The sequence below is a fragment of the Lonchura striata genome, chromosome 11 (genome assembly GCF_046129695.1).
Source record: "Lonchura striata isolate bLonStr1 chromosome 11, bLonStr1.mat, whole genome shotgun sequence".
In the NCBI taxonomy this organism is placed as follows: Eukaryota; Metazoa; Chordata; class Aves; order Passeriformes; family Estrildidae; genus Lonchura; species Lonchura striata.
In genome coordinates this window covers 9706984-9717267 of record NC_134613.1, presented here as the reverse complement: position 1 = coordinate 9717267, position 10284 = coordinate 9706984, and the positions used below count along the sequence as shown (strand labels likewise).

Sequence of the window (10284 nt, the reverse complement as noted above, 5' to 3'; positions counted from 1 at the left end):
GCTGGAGCAGTATTTCAGCCATGGTGGGGTGACAGCAGCTGTTATCCCATGATGTTGTGTGACAGACAGTGAATTAAGCTGAAAGCAGCAAGCTTTTTTGTGTTCTTCAGTTACAGTAAAACATCTGGATATTGTATGAAGAGAGGGGACCTACTCTGACACTTTCCTGTCAAGGTACACTTCCTCACTACTACCTCCCCAGGAAACTATTTAATGCTAAGAAAAGTTCCTGAAAGAAAAGGAGCCTCAAATAGAAAGTTTTAAGCCTGGTCTACATGTGACGTTTGGGTTGAGAGGTTTTTTTAAATGCATATCACAGAATTACAGATATGTAGACTACATGTGCCAATTCCTGTATTAAAAAATGACTATTTTAGCAGGTTATGGTGCTACAAATATGTTAATCTTGGCATAGTTTTACTACCTAAACTATCCTGCAGTTTAGTGAGATGCTCATCTGGGGTTTGGGTTCTGTTTGTATGTTTTTCATGAGTAGGCCAAGCTGTTTACAGTTGATACCTAATTGCTGTGATTTCCCTTCTGCAAAAGAGTGGCTTCAGGTGCTGTGGGCAGCCTTATCATGCTAGTCCTGTTAGCTGCAGCAGCAGGGCTGAGAGAGAAGTTTTTATAATTAGAAGCCTCATATGTTTCTGCTACTGGGGATGCTGCACCTGAGACTTGGTTATGGTTTGCTGTGAGGAATAAAACCTTAAAAAATAAAAAACGTTCCAGATGCCTTCTACACAGAGCTGAGACCCAGCCCTGCCCTTCCTCCGCGGCTGGACGGGAGCACACGGAGCAGGGGGGCGAGGCTGCCGGTGCCGCCGCTGCACAAAGCCCAGGTGGGAGCGATTTTGCCCTCAGGGCCCTGGCGGGAGGAGCGGGGTCGGCTCCGGGGCGCTGCCCGGGCTCCGTCCGGCTGCAGGGAGGCCTCGGGCCGGGTCCCGAGCCCGGCGCTCGCCATCCACGCCGCGCCGAGCCCGCAGAGCCGGCGGCCGCCGCTGCTGCCCCGGCCGCTGCCTCCGCCCGCCATTGGCCGTGCACAGCCCTTCCCCGCTCCCCTCCCCTCCCGGAGCGGCAGGCGCCGGGCTGCGGGGCGCGGGCGCTCCCCGAGCCAGCGCGCCCGGCCCGCGGCGCCGGGGCTGGGCCGGACCGGGGCCGCCCCCGCCGGCGGCTGAGGTTGAGCCGCGCCCGCGCGCTGCAGCCCCGCAGCCCCCCCCGCCCCGCGCCTGCAGCGGGGACGGGCGGCGGCGGCGGCGGCGGCTGCCCCTCGCCCGCCGCGCCCCGGCCGGGGCCGCGCGGGTCGCCCCGGGCGCAGGGCGGCTCCTCCTCCATGCGCCGCGCTGCCCGCAGCGCCCGGCTGCCCCGCGGAGCGCGGGGGCGGCGGGAGGCGGCGCGGGGCCGCGCGGAGGATGCCGGCGGGCGGCGGGGCGGCGCGGGCCCCCGGCGGGGCGCGCTCCCTCAGCCCCACCGCGCTGTCCCGCAGCCTGTCCCGCCTGCGCGAGCAGCGCGCCCGCTCGCGGGCCATGCTGGCCCTGGGGGTCACGCAGATGGTGCTCGGCTGCCTCATCGTGGCCGTCAGCTTCGCCGCCCTGGCGCTCACCACCTCGGCCCGCGTCCGCCACTCCTGCCCCTTCTGGGCCGGCTTCTCGGTGAGTCGGGGGGCGCGGGAGGGACGGGCGGGACCGCCTCAGGGATGCGCGGCCGGCCGCCAGGTGGGACGCGGGCGGCGATTGCGGCCTCGGCGCCCTCCCCGCGCTCAGGCGGGCAGGTGAGCTCCTCGACCTGCAGCGCCGTGTTCGGCACGGCCGCGGCGCTGCCCCCGGCCCGGCAGCCCCGCGGTGGCACCTCCGCCTCTCCTCTGGAAGGCTGGCCAAGGTGGATTGGGTTTTACCAACAGCGTCGGGCGAAACTTGGGATGACAAATGAGCCGCTGGCGTTGCCTCAGCCGCCGGCTCCATCGGCGCTGACTTGGGCTCACCTTGAGAGCGGCCGGCGCTCAGGGTCTGGCGCGGCTGCGGGTTCAGCAGCGAGCGGAGCGGTGCTGGAGGTGACCAAAGGGACGAGCAGAGCACGAGTGGGGTTTAAGGTGCACACACGGCATGGAAGAGTTGTGCCGGAACGGCTGGAAAGGCCGCGGCTTTGGGGCGCCCTGGAGCCCTGAGAAAAGCTGGGGCTCGCCCCGGGGGAGGCTGCTAGTCTGAGGGAAAAACTTGTTTGTTCTGAGCGCAAATTGGGGTCCTTACGATTCCTTTGTGGTATCCTTGTTCACTTTCTATTGTGTCCTGGCATAAATTTAAAACACAACAAAACAAAAAACCAGAGTTGATAGTCTGACTCAGGTGGTCTCATTTAGTGCTGATCATGAGTGGCTGCATCTGTGTGTGGGTGCAGTGCACACATGGACACATTAGGATAATCCTGCTTCTTGGAAGTTTTTCTCATAAGCAGGGAAATGGGGCTTGACATTTATGAAGAATTAGGCATTTCTGAGGGCACTGGTAACAGACTCTGTGCTATTGGTGAAGATTTGCTCCATTTAATTTAATGCGTTACTGGTTTCAATTATGTTTCTTCAGCTCTTTTAACGGACCAGAGAGTTTTCAGCTTGAAATGTGCTTGTTAGAAACCAGAGAATTAGATAAAATATTTTGGGTTATTTAGTTTTGAGCATGTGGTGGAAATGGTGTAATTTAAAAAAAAGTTAAATTATTTAATATGCTCTTAGGCAGATTATTACTTTTTTTCCCATCAATCCTTCAGAGAAGAAGAGTTTCTTTGGATTAATTATTTAGATGTCTTTCTTGATTTTGTTGTATTTTATTCTAGTCTTAAAAAGAAATATGAGTTTACACTAATAACATTGATGTTGTAATAGTCATTCTATTGAATTTGATCCTCTGCAAGATAATATGCAATTATTTGTTCTGATGAGGTGTGAATTTTAGGTTCAAAATCTGGCTGCTTACATATTAATGTGCTACTAAACCAACACAGCTTATGCAGCCTTTGTTTCTGACCTTGACAGAGTGAGTAGGAATATGCATAACTGCTTGTGGATTCCATAAGCACAACTTTTTCAGTAGTACCTTTTCCCCCACCTCCTGTGTTCTGTCTGCAAAAACCCTTCTGGTGGTGGTTGTGCTCCAAGATAGGCTGTTTTCCTTGCTCTGGGTGCTTTCTGCTCTTCTCTCTGTGCAGTGTATTGCACAGAAAATGTGTTTCCCACTTCAATTGCACGCATGCTGGTTGCTCACCAGACACCAAAGCCGTGATTCCAGCCTGTGGCACAATGGGTGCAAGGCTCACAGAATTGCAGGACTGCTGACTAGAAGGCCTTATTTTCCTGTGTTATCAGAATGGGACAGGTGTACCTTGTTTTCTAAACTAAGAGTTTCCTTTTTGAAAAATCAATCTACCTTATAAATGAGCTGTCTGAGCATTAGAATGAACTTAGTTTCCTCCTATTATCCTTACCTCTAAGTCTCAAGAACTAAGAGGAAATAGAGCAGTTTTTGAAGCATGATGAGCCCTAAAATTCTTGAAGTTAGTTGATTACTCAGCCCTTTCTAAAAGCCCTTTGAGGTATTTAGTGGATTTAACAAACACTAGATATGTCATCGCTCGCAGCTGAAAAATATTCCTGTGGAAGATTAACAGTGTTTAGCTGGCTTCTGTAAAATGCAGTTAAAGAAATAACTACAGGTGGGTTTAAGTGACATGAGAGAAAAATAATGGAACTGTCCTTCCCCCTTTATTTGGTGCCAAAGTCAGATATTTGCTGCCTTCACACTACTTCCTCCTCACTTCTTGGAAGTAAATAACTGAGTGGTTTGATAATAAACTAGACATTCTGAATCTATTTTATTGTGTGTTTATGTGATATACTGTAGTTTTTAGTCATTAGAAATGCACATTCTAAAAGAGAGTAGTCTTGGCGTTGATACTTTTCAGCAGTCTTTGACACCACATGCCCTGTCAATGTCAATATAAATGAAGGCTTCAAAATTTGTCATGAGTCTTCCAAATGTTTCTGAAAATAATTTCCTAGTGTTTGTAACAGTTTAGCTGGTTGAAAAAAAAAATAGATCAGGCTGCATATTAAACTCGCAGAAAGTTTTGTAATCAAATGCAAGGAAAGGTTCTGATTTCTCCCTTTCTTTTTCAAATTAAATCAAGTGACCATGTAGGTGAGAGCTTATTTAAAGAACAAGGCACCATAATTTCCATAAAGCTTTGAAGAATGTAGAGTTTATTTAAGCAACATCCCATACTATGAACAGGTTATCTTTCATAGCATCATGTTAGGAAGATACTTTTTATCTTCATATATTTTGTATTAAGACATTTTTAAGGTAATTAATCAGAGTCAACCTTACACTGAGCAGAAGGAAATTTGAGGTTTAGATAAGGAGGTACTGGTAAATTCTCTGCATAGGCAGCATTCATTGGCAAGACCTTGCAATCTGTGTGCTGAAATGCTTGGCAGCTTTTCCCGTTGCAGTTTCCTGAGAAAATGGTGATTTCTTCTTCACATTCTCTCAACTGGGCAAAAGAAAATGTTTTTTTCATAGAAGGGAAATGAGCATAAGTGTCTCTGATCCTGTTAAGAACATCAAGAACAGAGTACTAGGTCTCATTTTAATCATGGAAGGATAGATCTCACAATTAGGCTGTTCTGGTAGATCACTGAAAGTATAAGCAGTGACAAGGTTATTTATCTCTCCCATAGGTCTATAGTTGCTTGAATATGAGAAAATATTTGTATCCCCTTTGCCCTTTAGAATGCAAACCAAGTGCCAGTTTGTAGTGTGTTGGTTCTGTACAGGGCCGGGTTGAAGGCAATGCTTCAGTGATGCTCATGGTTCCTGTCAGTGTTGGGACAGCAGCAAACCACAGGCTGATGGAGCTGTGGGTGTGACTGCAAAAGCAAATCTCACTTGGTGAAGTAATTTCTTCAAATTATTTAGAAGTTTGCAGAAGGACGTTTATCCTGCTACCCCCCCATCTTGATTTAAGAAAATTACCAGGCTTAGTTAGAGACTAGAGTCCTCTCTAGTAGAGCAAAGTATTAATAAAATAGTAAACTAAATCATAAGATTACCCAGGTTTCTAAAATTACTCTGGCACTAGAAATCTTAGCAAGTGTATTCTTCTTGTATAAATCTTGCTGTGTATTCTTCTATCTCCTTTTTTATGTATGGTTACTTGGCAGTTGTTGTGTTCTTGTGTAAAAGTGTATTACTGGAAGATCTTGTGCTGCCTTTCCTTTTTAAAGTTTCTTCTCAATTGTGCCTCTTTTCATCCATACCCCATGTTCAGAGCAGATCAATTCTTCTGGTTTAAAAGCATCTTTAATGTAGAATGTTTTCAAGGTTCATGAAATACATACTTTTTTGTGTTTTTGAAAAAGGAAACAGATATAAAGGGAGATTGTTGGTGTGAACTCAAACCCAACTTTTCTGCTATGGAAAATAGGAAATATGTTATATACTTGTCTACTTTATTAACTGAGAAAGCCGAATGTAGGAGTCTTTTCTGTAATTTTCTGTGACATTGTACAACATAGGTTTAAAAACCTCAGGTGGTGCTTAAAGGAGTTAACTTTCAAAAACTTCTACTTGTCTGTGATCCTGGCTGTTCCTCACATATAGCAGGTTGTCCTGGCATATTCCTGTACAGAATCATTGTGGAAGTGAAAGGGAGATGACAATAAAGATAATTTGTTAGCAATTGTGTGTTTCCTTCTTTTCTCCATTTCAGCTAAAGGGGTTTTGGTTTGGGTTTTTTTTTCCCCCTTCCTTCTATTTTGTTCTGTCTTCTTCTGGTATTTTCCATTATTGCTTGTGGGTAGTCAGGAGGAGTAGAGTGATAGTTGTAGCTTGGGACAAGGAACTTTAAGTTTGCATGGGAAGTCTCTTGCCAACAGCGTGACTGTGAAAGCAAAGCCAAGCTCCTTAAGAGAGAGTAACCTCACTGCTCCTGTGGTGTGATCCAGTGTTCCCTGAACTGGGACAATATGGAACACATTTATTTGTTTATTTGTCTTGGAGATGATCATTTAATGTCTAGGACTCCAAGGGCAGCCTTCTTGTCCACCTGCTGTAGGTATAAATGAAACTCTAACTCTGTGGATATCAGGTGGTTTTTCACAAAATATCCACTGTACTTCTGAGTGTGCTCTGTGAGAACTCTGGATCATCTCTGGGTGTGTGAGAACCCATAGTATGGATTGCTTGGTTGAGTATCCTGGTTAACATACACAGCCTGAGAGCTCAGCCTACAGCTTTCTTGGAGGAAACACTGTTTGGGTGAGAGTATGTGACCAGATTCCTTCTCTGCAGAGGATTGTTCCAGATTCCAAATCTGTGGACTCAGCCATGATGATTAGTTTATTGTGGACAATTTGTAATTCTGTGAAGTTTGCTGCTGAGTCAGCAAATGTTCTATATCTCTAAATATTCACTTTCAGATTTCTTTTGGAGGAGTTTGTATAGCTGGTTTGGCAATGGGGTAAGTAAATTTCCACACAGAAAGTTTTCAGGAGACTTATCAGACCTCTAATTCAGATTATCAAATAGTCAAGCCCAGGGAACAAATTAAACTGATTTCTCTACATGGCTGTTGAAGATCTAATGTCTTTCCTGAAAGATTATGCGTCCACACACTAGGACAGTTACTTTGATGTTCCTTGCTTCAATTTGATGAAATTTAGACCAGGAAATGGATCACTTCAAAAATCCTACAAGTGACTTGATAATCTTTTGCCTCTTCACAGTCCAGCTAATAAGTCATAGTAGGTTTTTGCCAGTGTGTTAGTCACAAAATAAAAGCAGCTCAATGGGATTATACATTTGAGCAAGTAGTACTACCATGTTTGATCACTGCTAACTCCTCAGTTAGGAAGTGTAAGGTGCAGTCACAGTTTGAGTTACAAATAATGGAACCTTCAGTTATACATACTTGCAAAAGAATTACATGAACTTTGATTCTTTGAGACATTGTCTGTTACTGTCTACTGTTGTATCCTTTATTAACTACCATACCTAGGTTTTCTGACTTCTTTTTGGATTTGCTAACACCTCAGGCACATCTTTCTTTTCCTTTGCAAGTTTTTCAAGGCTTTGAAATGTGAGCAGTCTGTGGAAGGAGGTCAGTGTCTGGAACTTTGTGTCTCAGGAAGTCTGCTTAGGGATGTGTGTTGTGGTACCCGGTGTTGGTAAAAAAAAAAATAAAAACCAGTCACCTGCACAGGCTTGCTTCTCACCTTCATAAAACACACAAGGATTGCAATGTGTCTTGTCTAGGTGCTGGATCATAATTAATTTTATTAGCATACTTGGTTTGTACATCCTGACAATATTGTGTGACAGACAACTCAAAAACATCCAACCCAGAAAACCCATGAGGCTGTTAATAGGTGCCAGTTAAAACCTGTGGCATTGGTGCACAAGAAGAGGTCATACACATCATAGAACATAAGAACTGAGAGACCTTGGGTGCATCCTCTGTGTTTTATTGAGTCTGTGGTCAGGCAGGGCTTTGGAAAAGGACATGCATGGGTGAAAGTGTTCCCATATCCTGATGGAATTATAGCAAATCAGCTGGACAGAGAAACAGAAAGATGGCAGCATTTTAATGCTTTGAGCTGTGCCTAATAGAATAACTGTAACTTCCTGAGGATTTGGGGCTAAGTACAACCTTGAGATTTTTTTTTTGTCTCCAGTGCACTAGAGAATAGCAGACTCATGGAAGGCAACATTATTTGTTTCATGAGGCACATCAGCTTTTATTGTCTCTGATATGTCCTGTTGCCTTAGCCTTAAGAGCAATTTAATTTTAAAACTTCCCATGTTACAGGAAGGATTAGTGGAAGAAAGCAAAGATAATTACGATAACAAGCAGGAGATGTCCAGTCTATAGAGAAGAAATAGAATAATTTTTATTAATCCGATAATAATATAAGTGATATGTATTCTGAAGTCTTTCTTTTTCTGTAGGCAGCCAGACTGCAGAATAAGAATATTATTATGAGTAAGTCTCTTACTGTTGTCAGCATACAGTTTTTAGTTAGTTTGTTGTGTGTTTGTTTTTGTCTGTAGCAGAACAACAGGTATGTATGTCTCAGTCTCTTTAGGAATGAAATCTTTTTCCTGCATGCTGGTTGTCCTTTCCAGACAGTTTTTAAATGCTGGAAATGTAGGGGCATTTGGTGTAAAAGACAGCAAATACTGCCAGGAACTTAGGAGAACTAGCTGTGAGGAGCAGGTTAAGTCTACTATGAAACTTGGACAGAGCTAAGTACCTTGGTGGAAGTGGGAATTTCTAAGGTAAATAATCTAGTTATTTGCAGCTGCTGAACTTATTACACCTTCATTTTAGTTTTATGTTGTGACTTACTGAAGGAATGAGTTGTGAATTATCATGTTTAATTAGCTATTTTTTCACAATTCTTTTTTCTGCTCACTCCTGTACCTTCTGGGATCCAAGGGCAGAACAGATAATGGGACTGTGTAAGGTGTGAACTGCCTGAAAATATGTAACTTATAGAAGTATAACGATTTCAGTGGTGTATATAGAGAAAGCTACTCTTCTAGAAGCAGGTGGTGTGGTCATTACCTCATCTCTTTGGGAGCAACCACATTGCTTTAAAGGAGTGTTATGCAAATGTGATAAACCTAGTGAATTTATAATTGAGGAATATTTATACATTCAGAGCATCCTAGCTTACGTGCAGGCAACATTTTAAGATCAAAGTGCCCTAAAGCTTAGTCTTCCATCTTTGGCAAAGTCACAGAATCGCTGTGTCTACCCCATAAACAGAGGGTTTACAATCTGTTTGTAAGGACACTGTGTTGATTATTCCTTCAAAAGTTCTTGCTTGTGCTGTTTGAAACTGCAGTCCTGTCCCCAGTACATTTTATCATTGTTATTTTTGGTGGTCTGTGGATGTGTCCATATCAGTATTCCAGCTCTGGTCATGTGTGTGCTCCCACTCACTGTTCCTGCTCACCAGGGAGCGTTCTCAGAGCACACAGACTCGGCTCCTGGGGATAAAATGGAGCCAAAAGATGAGCTGGAAGAACACAGTAAATGGAATCTGACTGCTGGGAGGAATGAAGTCTCTGGGTCAGACTGCAGCCTGTCTGAATAGCCACTCATCCATTGAGTGCTTGGTGTGGGTGCTCTCAACACCAGATTCTTTGGCAAACAGATTTGCTCATGTTCCATTTGCTCTTTGGTAATTCAGGTAAAACCTGTAAGGCCAATCTGGAAACTCCTGTATTGTGCAGAAGATATGAACTCCCTACAAATTGCTAGAAATGCTTTGTGCTGGGCAGAATTTTCCTCCATCCTGGGTACATCTACACTGGTAATTTGATGCAGGTCTGCAGATTAAAATAGCCAGTTCTGAGGAGCAGATGCCAGTGCTTGCTGTGTTACTTTTAAGGGCATTGAGTAGGTGGAGTACTTTTGAGCTAATTTGCAGTAAGTGAGAAATACTTACTTGAATTACTGCTGCATAGCTTATACTGATACATTGTTTTCCAATAGAATGGGGTTTAAAAAATTGAATAATTTCACAATATTCTGAAAATTCTATTACTTGGTTTTATTATTTTCATATTCTGATAAAAATGAGAAAATGTAAACACTTTGAAGAATATGTATTTTTTGCTTGAAAGAGGCAAACTGGATTTAACACTTGGATTTCTGTTCTTGAGAAAAGCTTGATTTAAACATAGGTAGTTGAAACAGCAGCACAGTCTTAAACTTTTGGGTCTAATTTACAAAGTAGCAATTACTCTACTTTGCAAGCTTGCTTTCAGTTTTGAATATGAACTTTCCTTCTTTCTAGAAGCCATCATCATAAGTAATTTCTGTTCTGCAGAACCAGCAAATAACTCACTGATAACTATACGGGTTTGTTATTTCTGTCACAGAGAGTCAATCTCAGCAGAATTATTTTCATGTGTGGGGTATAATGTACTTATGAGTTGGATTTTTTTGCTGCTGTTTTAGCAGAAAAGAGCATAGCTTAATCTGAAGATTTTAGATAAACCTTCAGTGCCAGAAAAATAAAAACAGGTGGGTTTAAACTGAACACACTTAATCCAGGGGCACTGAGAGATAATAAACATGTAGCCTTACACTGCCACTTTTGTATTCACTCTTTTCAGGGAAAAAACTCTTTTCATCTGTTTGAAAACTTGTGTTTGCAGATGTTTTTCAGACTTGTGGCAGATTTTTTTTGTCTGCTAAAGAAATTAAGATTACTCTCTA

General features: G+C 43.8%; 1 protein-coding gene across 6 annotated transcripts in view; it reads left to right on the top strand.

Annotated features, from left to right (window-relative positions):
• Positions 1-1450: 1450 nt before the first annotated feature.
• The window catches only part of ENTREP2 (endosomal transmembrane epsin interactor 2), an 86497-nt gene continuing 77663 nt past the window's right edge, over positions 1451-10284 (top strand). For 4 of the 6 annotated variants that reach the window (XM_077785880.1, XM_077785879.1, XM_077785878.1 and 1 more), the window contains exon 1: positions 1451-1652. In XM_077785880.1, the coding sequence (XP_077642006.1) occupies positions 1527-1652 (126 nt within the window). In that variant the 5' untranslated portion in view covers positions 1451-1526. The remainder of the gene's footprint in view (positions 1653-10284) is intronic. The other 2 variants (XM_077785876.1, XM_077785877.1) reach the window with 1 other exon arrangement.